The sequence below is a fragment of the Dicentrarchus labrax genome, unplaced genomic scaffold (genome assembly GCF_905237075.1).
Source record: "Dicentrarchus labrax unplaced genomic scaffold, dlabrax2021, whole genome shotgun sequence".
Classification (NCBI taxonomy): Eukaryota; Metazoa; Chordata; class Actinopteri; family Moronidae; genus Dicentrarchus; species Dicentrarchus labrax.
This window is the reverse complement of record NW_026136708.1, coordinates 2887500-2902265: the sequence shown is the minus strand read 5'-3', so window position 1 is coordinate 2902265 and position 14766 is coordinate 2887500. Positions and strand designations below refer to the sequence as shown.

The following is a 14766-nucleotide window of genomic DNA, read 5'->3' as shown; positions in this document are numbered from 1 at the left end:
ACTCAAATATGCCCTGATGGGGGTACTAAAGGGTTCTTTATTCACTCAGGTTTCAGTTGCAGAAAACTCAAAATCACTTTCAGTCAGAAACGAGAGACAGCAAAGAAACCTCAATGGGGCCTAAAGACCAGAGTTCTGACAGAATGTTAAATGCAGTTAAAACAGGAACTTCTAACGTTGGTAATGGTAGACAGCAAACAAAATCACCAATCACATCATAAATGATTGATAAAGTCTGACTTGTGGCCATAGTGAAATGAGATGAAGGATTACCAATGTAGAGCTTAGGAAAAAAGAATGTGTCTCAAAAAGTGGGAGCATAGATAAAGACTTAAGCCGGGCTCAGACTAAAGGGGTTTTGTCCCGATTTACCTCAGATCCATCCCTCCCGACAATTGGAGAACGTCTAGGTTGATACCAATGTGAGGGGTTTACAGATGCAGTCTTTTGAAGGCGCTGTATTGCGAGTCTGTTTTTGTTTAATAGCTCTGTATTCTAACAGCCATCACTGATAAAAAGTGTTCAGTCAGTAACATGGGTCTCCCAGTCCCTCCTTCCTGCAGTAAACCGAGAATACATTACCTGGTATCCCGTTTCAACTTTATCCAATCAGGAGAGAGAACTCCACAAAGAGGCGGTCCTTAAGTGCAGGCAGCAGAATTTCAGTGTGGTGACGAGGGGAGTGTGAACTGCAAGAACGGACAGGAAGTTAGGCAAAATGCCAAATTTACTTACAGCACCCTTAAGTTAACTAACCATATAGCAAGTTAGCTTGCAATAGTAACAAACATAAGCTTTAATGAAACTTGATATCTGTAACATGGGCAAGTGAAAATCTAGGACTTAAATGGACATTCAAAAATTGCCTGTGGAAGTGAATCAGATTGTTCTCTTCATTCTAACATGATGAGGTTGATGCTGGGATGCCCTGAATATACAAAATGCACTTCGGCCCCTCTTTGGTAATATTCAATGTCATACTGCTCCAAGCTCCCAATCCCACTGCTGTCCAGTTGTTAGCTGAACTGTGAGTTTCCCAAGCCCCCCCGCCGCCGCCGCCCGAGTGCCCTGGCTCAGCACATCCTCCAAGTGATGCACTCCTCCAGGCCTGACTGCCTGCCTGCCTGCTCTTTCTTGGCAGCCAAACAGCCAGGGGAGGATCGGGACGACCGGGCGGCTGAGATAAGGACCGCATGAAGTTCCCCACATTACCTCACCCGATAAGGAAACAAGCAGAGAGAGAGAGAGAGAGAGAGTCAGACTGGGAGGGATTCTCTCGATGGACAGTGATGCACAGAGAGGCAGACGGTGATTGTGGGGTTTATACCAGTTGTTTAGGGGTGTGGGTGGGACTCGGGGTTCCACAGAGCCCTGGTGAACTCTGGGAAGGAGCTTGAAGATGCTTGAACAGACCTCAGCAGCTACAGAGAAAATGAACACAGAATAGATTCGTTTATACTTTTCTCGAGATCAGATGAGTGATTTCAGCTGTTCCAGAGCCAGTATTTTTTTATCTATTTTTTAAGATGCTTTCAGATTAGATGGAAAGATGACCTCAGACTGCGTGTTCAGTATTTACCAAAGCACTTAGTGGAAGATACAACAAACCAACGAAGCAAACCTCCATCCAGCCAATGAAAATAGACTGAACCAAAGTGAAATAAGTTCTTAAGTCTTCAGGAGAGTCTGCTGCAGCGCTTTGGCAGCATCCATGGCGGTGAATCCTCTGGAAGGTCTCATGTCGGTTGCGGCGAGCCACCAGCTGGTCTCCAGCTCCACAGTACAGGCGCAGATGCAGCGGCCCTGTGCAGCCGCCAGCCCGGCGTCCCTGCACGGACACAGGCAGAGCGTACGTAGCAGCCGCCAGCCGAGGAAGTGGGTGAGTCTGAATTCATAGTCTGAAACTCAAGCATCCCCCTGGTTCCTAAGACAGATTTGGCTAATTCTGAGCCGCCAGAGGGATGTTGCACAACCTTCGTCACAATTTGAACATACCAGGAAACCATAGAAACTGCTCGCTTGAAGTTTGTTTTGTTCATAAAACCAGTCAAATGTAATCTCAGAGGAAAATTATGGGACATATTTCCCACAGACTGATTCGCAGGTTATTAGACTGTAGCAGCATGTGTGGAAGATGGAGGAATCTATCCTTTATCATTCCATGGTTATGATTTAAAAAGTTGAAATTTCTGGTAATTCGACAAGGTAAGGCTCCATACCGCTAACTTATGAGTCTGATGTGGAAAGTTGAAGATGAGTGCCAACAAGTATAGTGGAGTTTAAGATCCCTTTTTCATTTGATGGAAACATTAAATAGATGACCTGTGGATGATGCATGACTGAAACTGATTTGTCCTTGTTTTTGCCTGTTTTGTGTGGACACACATGTAGCAGTCCAGATAAATTCTAACAGGTAAAATGCACTCCTCTCTATCTATCTTTTCTCTATTTTTAAACATACACTAAAGAAACAGCATCAACATAACGCAGTTTATTCTCTAGTAATCCCTCGCAGTATAAATTACTTCAGAAGACTAAAAAACTTAAAAGTATCTAATAACTACAAGCCCAAGTTATCCATTTTCTTCATAATTTATGACATCATTTCCAAAAGCGTATTTTAGTTCCATACATGTTAGTAAAAATTATTTTGTTAAGTGTGTATGTAGTACACATATAAATGACTAATGAAAGAATGAAATGAAACATTTTTATTTTGCTGTCATGCAGAAATCTCAGGCTCTAAACACGTCCTCCACTACAGGTGCAGTCTGTGTCTGGTTGTGGTGGGTCTGCTGTCCAGTCCAGGACACTGAGGGGTCAGCACTCCCCCGAAAACGCAGCGAGAGAGAGGAGCCGTGTACGAAACTTGCGACAGGCCTTCCACAGCCTGCAGGTACACTACACTTTATGAATTAATGAGTGAAGTAATTATGTAAAACCTGACCACCTTAAGCTAATAACTGTATTTAACCTAAAAAAGACATTTTATGTTCTGCCTACATCTTCTGTGTTCTCTGTGGTGGTTCAGGAGCAGATTCAGTCACTTTTTCAAAGACCTGTGAAGGATAATCAGTCTAATTACTGGGCCACACATCCCACCCTGGCTTATTATATGCAGCACACATTGTTGTTGATTTATTAAAGAGACAAAAAAAACCTCTTAAAACTAGGCCTGCATGTTAATCCGTTCATTTTCATTTTAATCAACCAAAGATATTGAAAACTTCAGCTGTGTCGAAGGTCTCAGTTTCAGATTTGACAAGCATATTTGTGTTATGTGCAAAATCCTTTTGAACTGATATGAACTAATGCAGTCCGGTAGAGAGAGTTGAAAGAGAGCTGTCTGTCCTCCTTCCTCCTCTGTCCTCAGGCTGCTCTTCCCTCAGTCCCACCAGACACTAAACTGTCCAAGCTGGATGTTCTGGTTCTGGCTACTAACTACATAGCTTACCTAACAGAGACCCTGGACCAGGGAGGGATGCTGGCTGAGCACACCCTGCCGTCGAGGCCGGGTGGATACCTGCATCCTGTTAAGGTAAGGACAGGAACCGACAGCTTACTGCTTGTTATTTTACTGAATGTTAGACATGACCTGCTGGATACACAAATGATATTACCTTTAGATAACTAGATAATTTTAGCTAACCATAAGTATATAAAACCATTAATATTACCTTCAGATAACTAGATAATTTTAGCTAAACAAAAGTACATAAAACCACTAATATTACTTTTAAAAAGTAGCTAAGTTTAGCGAATAATAGGCACATAAAACCACTAATATTACCTGTCAATAGCTATCTAATTTTAAAACAAAACATGGCTGCTGCTGGTTAAGGTCTGAGCTCCCAGTATTTATTTTCTGTGTAGTTACATTGGCTATTGAACTGTTGGACTTTTTTTAAATTTGTTAAAACTCAATAAACTACATTTTTTTATTTAATAACTGAAAGAGACTCAGATGAGTGTATCAACGTTTTTATCTGCTCACATCTGTTCACATCTGGATTATGGCAGCTGGATAATCAGGACAATGTTCAGAGAGACTTTAATAAGAAAATCAAACTGAACAATAAAAGTAATGGGGACAAAAACAGGATGTTCGTGTTCCACCCCCCACAACCATTCACTGTGGACCATACTTTGCTCTTGTAAAACTGTAATGTTTCATATTGTTACATTCATCCAGATGAGTTTTGACTAGTTTGCTCACCTCAACTGTTAGTGCCAACCATATTAGCATGAAGAGTTAACTCAGTGTGCTATCTCTCTCCTCAGAAGTGGCCCATGCGTTCCCTGCTCTACTGCGGCAGCATGGGAGAGCTGCTATCAGGAGTCCCAGCCAATCAGATGCCTCCACCTGTACGGGATGGGACACACCCACTGACCCCCACCTCAGACGAAGCAGACAAAGAGTGATAGTAAAAGATGGGACATAACTTTCACCCTGTCTCTTATCTCCAGTGTTACACAGCCATGTAGCTACATCTACTTCTCTGGAGACAGAGATCACTGATGGAAAGCAATTGATTAGTTTGCTCAAGCAAAGCAGAAACTAAAATCAAACCTTTTAGACCCCCAAAAGTAAAATGAAAGGCACAATTTTGAACACTTTGGATGGATGATAAAACATACATTCTTGCAGTTTTTGGTTTATCTAATAATGAAGGACAGGGCTTAAATTAACCTGCAGCTACAAGGACAGTAGCCATTTTTAGCTCTGGTTGTTGGGAGTGAAGGCAGATTTGCCTTACATGCCCTGATTAAACAGAAAACAGCTTATTTTTGTTGCCTCTGACTAGTTTGTAGAACCTGACCGATATGGGATTTTTGATTTTAGAGGGGAAAAGATTCACAGATTACCAATAATTATTCATTCAATGATTAAGCTGGAATGAAAGTGGACCTTTTCTATGTGGGTCGTGCACCGATATGACTATACAAAGGTATTCAGAAGGCTGCTTTCTTAAACAAATACCTTTAATAAAGAATATTTAAGATCCCCTCCAGACATGTATTAAGACATGTATACAAATAGTCTTCTTGGAACAATAATGTCTGTGTCTGATATGTTTTTTTCCCACAAAAAACATATAATTTCCACATTCATATTCTTATACAAGAATCTCCTCCTTCTACCTCATTAAAACTTCCAGAATCTCTGAATAGGAAAATGTTTTCCTGCTGGACACAAGATGTCTCCTACTTCACTGTAAAGTCCATTCTCAGTGGATGTGCACTGGTGGATCACACTGTATAAGTTGCATACTGGACCAGGACTGACTCCAAACTATTTGTGATGTCACAAATCCTGCTGGTAGGCCCCGCCCCTTAAAATCAGCTTTTCAATGAGCACAGAGAAACTTTCCACTTTCAGCAGATGAATGTGAAAACATCCTTCTAGAGTCAAACTCTGCACAGACAGTATTAAGACAGCACGCTGTAGGAACAAGAAGAAACACTGATTTCTGACTGGAGGGGACTTTAAATATTATTTTATGTGTTAAATAATTTAACACATACTTTCTCAACCAATTTTAGTTGGTTAAACGCTGAGAGCTGCTTCTCCTCTCTAAAGCCCTATTCGCACGGGACTAGTATTACCTGGGGACCTCTAGTAATTTGTAATAATTGCGGAGGTCGTCTGTGATGTTAACCCTGTGCGAATCAGCATCTCTGTGATTTGGGGTCGCTTTTTGTTTTTTTTAAGGTTTTTTGTGTTTTCCGAGCCTTTTTTCTGCCTTTTTCCCGGTTGAGAATTATGGAGGCTGCGTTGGCAATTATAAATGAAAGTTTTGACAACATTTTGATGTTTGTGGGCATGCTGGGAAAACAGCAGACAGACACTGATGTGAGAAAGATGTTTGAGCCGTTCGGCAGCATAGAGGAGTGCACGGTGCTCCTTGGGCCCGACGGTACCAGCAAAGGTAACGTCAGATCAGTAACAGACTATTACACATAGGTTACGCAGAGCCTTGACATCATATCCGGGGGATAATGTCAGTAAATTCGAGTTAAAACACAGACTTCGCTTATCCCGTGCGAATGCGCCGCACGAAACACAGATGTGGTGGGGTAATTACTAAATCACATGAGGTCCCCAGGTAATATTAGTCTCGTGTGAATAGGGCTTAACTCTGTGGTCCTTGCCACAGTGTTGTAAATCCCAGTGCACTATGCTGGACGAACCTTGCAGTGACACCAGTATATTACCGCACGCATTATTTTTTGTGTTATATACCAGAAAAAAACATTTAAAGGTTTATAATTGGTGCATATTGGATAACATGTCAATACCCATATGTCTGTGGTAGGCCAATTTTGGCTGATAACATTGGCCAAGTGATATCGGTCAGGATCTACTAGTTTGTCGCGTGTATTTGCAAAAGCCTTGAAAAAAGTTGTTTTTCCCTGCCAGTATCAAACTAAGAGAACACACACAGGTTCAGATACAGGGTTAATATACACAGCGACCGTTGCTGGAAATATTCCATTATTATCTGAGCATTAGACAGCAGGTTGTGAGCAGCAGGTTTAATGCGAGGAAATGAAAAGGCTGCTTCGTTTGACTAATTACACCACAAATCACTACATGGAGGAACAGTGTGTAACCTATTATCTTGAATTAAAGCTTGTACAGTGTTTTATATTATTTGTTTCAGATGTTACTTTCACCGTATGGACGAGCTCAGGCACCCGTGTGCTCTTTTAAAAAGAATAAAATGTATCTTTGTTATTGTCTGACGCTTTTTATTTAGATGTTTGTGGTATCGCATGAAGTCAGTGTGTTTGTGTGTGTGTGTGTGTGTGTGTGTGTGTGTGTGTGTGTGTGTGTGTGTGTGTGTGTGTGTGTGTGTGTGTGTGTGTGTGTGTGGGAGTGGAAGGACGGACAGACAGATGAGTAGTGAGGGAGGGATTGTTGTGGGAACACAGCTGCTGTCTGAATCCTCCATATCTTTGCTGTAATGACCACTTAGTTCTCATTACAACTCTGCCACAGAATGTAACCTTTTACTTTAAGTAAAACACCATCTGCAACAACAGCTCTGGTGTTGGTTCATCACATATTCGACAGACATCGTAGATGCAGAAAAAATCCCAGTGGTTACATTCAACCTGAGTGGGAAGTTAGAGCCTGTTGCAGCTCTTAAAGAAAGGTCCAGTGTGTAACGTTCAGGATGATCTATTGTCAGGAATGGAATATAATATTCATAGGTATGTTTCTCATTAGTATATAATCACCTGAATATAGGAGTCGTTGTGTTTTGTTACCTTAGAATGAGACGTTTTATCTAGAGATGCCACAGGACACCTTCCATGGAGTCTGCCATGTTGAACCGCCATGTTTCTACAGTAGCCCAGAATGGACAAACCAAACACTGGCTGTATAAATAGGGCGCTTCCTCTGTAGATTGAATATTACATTCCATTTCTGCCATATTCTGTCAATAACCCCCCCTGGATCTTTAAATAAAATGAAAATAATCCTGATTGTATTTTGCTCAGGAGTTCTGAATGAATGAACACACTTTGGTCATTCAGCAAAGTTCAGGACAACTGGCAGGTTAGAATTACTCACAGAAAACACCTTATTCATAAAACTAGCATGTTATTTAATCTGGATGATAACTTTGATGAAGTCAACTTTGAATGAGCATTTACATTAATTAAATAACTGGTTCCCAACCCTTTTTCTTAAGGGACCCCTTTTCTGTCATTTAGTAAACTGACAAGTTATTTTAATATTGTATTAAGAACTGTACAATGAACCCAAACAGTGAACTCTAACCTCAAGTAGTTTGTATAAAACGAGTGATTTGGATTCATTTTGAGCAGATTATTTCCCGTTCAGGGAACTTTTATACAATTCTCTTCCTGTATGATGTATTTTTGGATTATTTTTAACAATCATAAAGACTTAATAGGCTTATTTTTTGACAAATTTAGTGTTTTATTGTCCCTGACTCTTGGCCATTGTTCTATGAGACCTTTAAATAAATGTATTATTTATTTACTTTTCTTTTGGAAATGAATGAAATGAGTGCTGAAATATAGGCCTGCTGTGTATATTTTTTTAGTTTTCTAGCTAGGTCCCGATCCCCACGTTAGGAAACGACTGGATTAAATCACGGGGTAGTGTTGGAGAAGTTTGCAAACTAATTTCATAATGACGTTAACCAGCATTAGAAATGTCACAGTCCAGATGTTGCATAGTTCTAGCTCAACACTTTGTGGACTGATAAACAATTAAAAACCTAATGTCCAAATTGATGCCTACATATTTAAACTACATCTATGCAGATTTTCAGTAATCATGAAATCATGAATTGATTATTTGGTTGCATTCTTTTTTTTTTGAGGAAACTCACATTTTGTCCACATGCATGCATTTTGTTGTGATATGATACTGTTTATCTACATGCACCACTTTTTGAAAATTCTGAATTCAAGATCTCAAATTCTTTTACATTAGCTTGCGTTATCATGAAATCCCCCACAAACATTGATATTTTGTGTATTTATAGCTCAAAAGTAAGTTTAGTTAAAAGTAAAATAAGTAAATCCTAAAGCTAAATATTAGCACAGTTTGACTGGCTGAAAAAAAAGACTCCAGTGTCCTTTTTTCACAGTATTTGTAGTTCCTGTATCTCAAACTATAATTCACTAATTATCATATTTTGTTGCTGTGTGATAACACTGTATTAGCAGCGATGAGAGCTCAGCACTGACATCCAATCCAATAAGTCATGTAGATATGTTTGTGGGGCGGATCGGAGAGGCCTACAACAGATGAGAGCTCAGACCAACTAAAATAATTTCCCCTGGAAGAAGATGGGCTCAGCTCCACGAGCAACAGATCAGCGTTCAAGGCTAGGTCTATAAATCTGTCCAGAGAGGGGGCAGGAGGGGGCTGCTGCCCCCGATTTCCCTTGTAGTTATGACTAATTTGGAGCTGCTTGGAGTCTGGCTACTAAGGCAGAGGTTACAGAAGGATAGGAGAAGCCAGACAGTTTGGTAAAGCAACTGCAAGAGAGACTAAGGTCAAATGAGAACCAGGACCAGGCTCGCAGCTGGCTCACTGTGCAAACTTTGCACATGTATGTGTCGAAAGAAAATACTGTATTTATTCATCTTTAAAAGGCTTATGGAAGTTTTTGCTGGAAAAAATGAAATGAAAAAACATTGCAAAGAGAGAACTTTCCTAGATCCATGTCTTTAAAGTTCCAGTGTGTAACATTCTGAATGATCTATTGTCAAAAATGGAATATAATAGCAGCTTTAATTTATGTCAGATGTTTTTCCTATGATGATCCTATGTTTTAGTCTTCTGCATAAGACAAACCTAGCATTAACTAAATGCAGCCTTAACTTGGCATCTGCGTTGACTTTAAACAAGGTGTCGCTCATGGACCATTGCAGAGCCATCGAAGAACACTAACCCAGCCAGTATAACCAGGAACAACTTCAGTTGGGTGGATAACACAGCTGGACCAAAAGGCCCCACTCTATGCAATATATCATTTTTAGTGCCAAATATTCCTTTCAAATACAATATGGATTAAATACTCCATTATTCACGGAAGTTCTGGTTAATCAGAAAAATAAATTGCTCAACGTGCCTTCAGATTCTGATATAATGTAATATATACATTATATCAGAACATATAACAGTCACAGGTGCCTTTAAAGTGTGTATGTGTGTAAAGACAGCTATTTATGCCACTGGAACAGCTTCAAGAGAGTGTGTATCCAAACTGCCCGCTCATCGTCTCATGTTGGGAGATAATCAACATATTTTCACTATCTCCTGCTCATTATGGCCGGTACACGCTGGTTACATGCTGGATTTATGGAGCTCTGAGGCCACACTCCCCCTGCTTTGGCCCGGGCCTGTGCTGGAACTGGGTTTAAGTCGAGGGAGCGGATGACAGCGAGAGGGAGGAGGATGACTTGAGAGAAGGATGAAGAGGAAGAGAGAGCTGGACTGTGAAAAAAATAAATATGGAAAGAATAAGAGACAAGGACAAGAGGACAACAGAGGGAGAGATGAAGGTGAAAGGGGCAAAGAAAAGGGAAAAAAGTGAGTGGTGACAAATTGACTCCACTTGCTGAACAAAACTAATGTTAGAAATAAATAATTTTTGATCAGTCTGTGATAAGATTATTTCTCTAAATGAAATGATGTTACTCTGGTAAAATAAAGCTGCACTAGGTTACTTTTATGATAATAACATTTTGTCATATTTTCTGAAACTTTCACTATATCCTGACAGTTGTACATGAGACAGATAATCTGTGAAAAAATCTGGTTCCTCTGACTCCTCCTAGTGCTCCTAATGGTATTTGCAAGAATCCGGTGGGCCTGAACGAAAACAACCAATCAGAGCCGAGACAGATATAAAGACACTTTGGGTTGGAGGCTTAAAGATAGTTGACTGTTGAGTCTCGTTCCCAGCATCGGTATTTGGCAACCTGGTAATGTTGCCAATCTTTCCCGGCTCTGATATACAGAAATCTCATGCCCACGTCATCATCAGGCGGTGTAAATCATGTGATCACACCCTCAGGACGATATGTTTTGTGTATTGAGAACATGATGATGCTTTTTTGGAGAATGTGGGTGCTATAATACTTGTGTGATGGTTTGTATCATTATAAATGGTTATTTGATTCAAACTAATTGAAGAGAAAATGACACATTGTGCCATTCAGGCAGAAACCAGAAAAGGCCTAGCTACCCCAGCAGCCACCCCAATGTGGTGTAAAATGCTGTCAAATTAATAGTGTGTTAAAAATCACATTATTAATTTGGAAACATTTCTGAAAATTTGGAAATAAAACAGTTCAGGGGTTCTAACTAACTAACTTGTTCTGTGGAAAGGTTTCACACTCTTCCCTGTAAATCTGCCTAATCCCGTATCAAATATGGGTTTGCTTACGGTTGTGTATCAGTTTGGGGGATCCTATAGATGACACCAACAGGGAAACAGTCACTCTGACCAAACAGGGGTTACATGTGGGGGAAAGGATAAGACTTTCCCGTGGGATCAGACAGCCACTGACTGAGGAGGAACATTCTGGTTTCTCAAAACATCCAACCGAAGAGGAGCATTTCCAGATATCCTGACTTGCAGCAGAGGATTAGGGAAAGCTTTCATTTTAAACGCCAAAATGTTGATAGCAAATTCATTCTGAAACCTGGTATAATCACAAGCCCATCAGCCCCATTCCACCAGCATGGAGGTTTTTTTATTCATACAAACCTTTCCCTCCATCCAGGGTGTTCGCCTTTAATTCAGTTTTAACTTAAAATGTAACTTAACTTTTAGTAACTTGATCTTTGACCTTGGTATTTAGTATTATTTCAGTCAACTTTGCAGCAGATGTGTTCTGCAAATAAGACAAATCCAATAAATGGAGTTATAGCATAATTTATTAACATTATCAGCCAACCATTTATATTTAGATTTCCTGTATTTGTATAGTAATGCTTGTAAGACCTGTGAATTAATTATATGAACACTTTTACAGCAGTTTTTGGAGCAGTAACATATGCTCATGCAGCTCATTCAGGATATTATGGCTTGTATATAATGCTGAATAATGTTTACCAGTGAATATCTGTCTTCAGAGTAGTACCACCCTGGCTGGCTGAAAGCAATCCTTTAAAGCTGAAGTAGCGAACTTCTTCAATATGTCAGTATGTAACGTTTTGTCATATTTGCTGAAACTTTATTATATCCTGACAGTAGTACATGAAACGGATAATCTATGAAAAAATCAGGTTCCTTTGGCTCCTCCTAGTGCTCCTAATGGCATTTGTAAGAATCCACAAAAATCAATCCAATCAGAGATAGACAGTTGATTGTTTGATTGTTGAGTCTCATTCCAGGTTGTCAAATACTGACACTGGGATTTAGGCTGAGCTATCTTCAAGCCTCTTAAGTGTCTTTCTTGGCCCTGATTGGTTGTTTTCTTTTGTCTCATGTACGACTGTCAGGCTACAGTAAAAGTTTCAGCAAATATGACAGAAAGTTATTTTTGAAGGTTATTAAGGTTACCTACTGCAGCTGTAAGAGACTGTTCAGAGCTACAGAAAACAAATCACATAAAAAAAAAACATCTCATCACATTTTCCTATTTTAGCTGATACTTTAGTTACTAGGAGGGCAAGTTAACATCTTTCCCACTAGGTGGCACAAAAACATCACCACTTCTTTTTTACAGTAAACATAAAACAGCTGACATTAATGAATTTGTCATCATTTTAATAACATCTCAATTCAATTACATTTAACCTTTAAATCTAATAGTCATACATCCAACAACAGTGAAACATGTCAATAGATTTAGTCAGATTAGCTTTTCACTGAATTTAAAAGGTGAATGCACCACTTCTGTTTCACACTCCATCACCAGGACTGTTTCTCCCCACCATATCATGGGATACAGGATTCATTTATTCATTCAGAAATCTGGGTTTGGTCCACTACAGTTGTTTGGGACTGAGTCCATATTCAGGGGAATATCCTGTATGAAAACTTATGGAAGCCCTGAAAGCCAAGGGTTTTTTTTTTTTTACATTTTTCTCATGATAAGGTTTTAAAAATGTTTTCATCTGTGAAAGGTGAATTTTTTTACATCATTTTTCTAAGCAATTGTTTTCCCACCTTGTGATCGACAGGTGGAAAAAAATAGTTTTGTTTTACTGGTTTCACAGATTTTTTTCGAGAAAATAAGTAATTTTTTTTCTACCCTGATCTTTTTTTCATGTTTTCACAGATAAAGAGAAATAAACCCATTTTAACAGGTGAAAACCAATTCGATCATGAGAAAAGAAAATGTTTCACTTGCCTTTCAGGGCTTCCGTAAAAACTATGTTTAAATAAATAAAAATAAAAAAATCACAAAATGAAGGCACAGCCAAAGCAGAGAAGTCATCTCGACTTCAGTGCTTATGGGTTTGTTTGTTTTTTGGAATGCATAACAAGAAGAATTCTTGTGGATGGGAGAACAAATATAATAAATATTGTTTAAAACAATATTTATTGTTGTTGGAAATTACTAAGTGCCACGCTTTTTCTTTCGCAAACCATCTTCTCAACTGTGTTACTGTGCGGCCCAAACTGATTCACTGGTAAAAGGCCACTAATCAATACAATGAGGACGTATGACACTTGTAGAGGACCTCAAGTTGTTATCATTAAAATCAACACATTGACCACTGAAACTAAGCTGCTTTACACCAACTGATGGCTACAGTCAGATTCTTACTGACATCATTGTGCTTTATTAGGTGTTAGTGTTCATTAGTATCACAGTGCTCCACCCAGTCTGAGTGTATAAAGGACATATTTAACAGCAATAACATATCAGCACTTGAATTATGTTCCCTCACATATATAAAAGGGGGCTTATCTGCATATCATTGAGGTAACATTACAGGCACACACTTCAAGTAATTTCAGGTATGAGGGAGAGGGATTCACTACTATGCAATCCTAAATAAAGTTACACATTATCACATGTGATTTTAAAATGGTTTAAAAAAATCTAGGAGCCATTCAAATGTTGGGATAATTGTGGCTGTACAGGCTATATTATGGGATGTAATGCTAAAACATGAGCCAACATTTCCTGTGGAATGCAGTCTAAGGCAAAGGATGTTAAAAATGCTATCACATCCTAACAGTGAACGTTCCCATATCTGCCTGACGTTCATAAAAAACAAACATTTCATGGTTTTTGCATATAGAATTCCACATATCTGCTTATGAAATGTGCTCAGGCTTTTTGTGAAATTACAAAAATGTGCAAATGTGATCTCAAACATATCTTCTGTTGGTAAAAAACAAAACAAATTCATATTCTATATGCTTTGGATAAATTGAGGTATTTGAGAATCAGGATGATGGTGTTGGTTCTGTTACAGACATGGGTTTTAAAAGGGCTCGACATTCCATCAGACAGGGGATCTAGTGGTCTCGAGAGTCCGTAATCCGTTTCAAATAAATTAGACATGCTAAGCTGCTAAACTGGGTCACCTTGATTGTCTGGCATGTACTTACAACACCGGCAAACAAATTTGAACAGGACAAAGTAAGGCAACTGAGACGTGGATGTCTTCGTTTTTAGCATAGAGCAAGGTGACTGTTTAGATGAGATGCAGGTAAACATTTGTACTTCATGTGGACTCTCCATAAACTGTCGAAAAACTCTTTGGAAACATGTCAGGCTGGTTTGGCCGTTACGAGCTGAACAAACATAGTAAGTCACACTATGAAAACAGACAGTACTGACTCAAAACACTGCACACACACCACCTCTCCTCTTACACAATGACAATGGATGACTTAAAATGGTGATGGTCAAGAATTCTGTGATTCCAAAAAATCATGACAATAATATTAATATAAATGACACACTGTTACGCAAACCAATCACATACTAGCACTGACAACAATCTGAATTTCAAAATAAGGGGAAAAAAAGGAACAAGAAAAGACGGGCACTTACAAAGATATTTCAAATACAAAATTACCAGAGACGACTGAATTATCTTTACCTTCAAATAAGTTACTGCCCTACAGGAACTCTAGTAGGTCCACCACAAAGGGTCCAAGATGGTTTCTTTGTGTGATTCAGAGCAGTGCTGTGCTTTATTCAGGGCAGTCATATAAGATGGGAGCAGGTGTAAACTCATGAATAAGTAGGGGTCCTGTTTATGTAATAGATCCAACTGAGATGTGTGTACTGTAAAAC

General features: G+C 39.3%; 1 protein-coding gene across 1 annotated transcript; it reads left to right on the top strand.

Annotated features, from left to right (window-relative positions):
- Window positions 1-1279: 1279 nt before the first annotated feature.
- LOC127367912 (transcription factor 24-like) lies at window positions 1280-6744 on the top strand. The gene is made up of 5 exons (XM_051408158.1): window positions 1280-1308; window positions 1681-1879; window positions 2765-2896; window positions 3374-3538; window positions 4282-6744. Exons 1-5 carry the CDS (start codon window positions 1280-1282, stop codon window positions 4420-4422), a joined length of 666 nt encoding a protein of 221 aa, XP_051264118.1. The 3' UTR covers window positions 4423-6744.
- Window positions 6745-14766: the final 8022 nt, after the last annotated feature.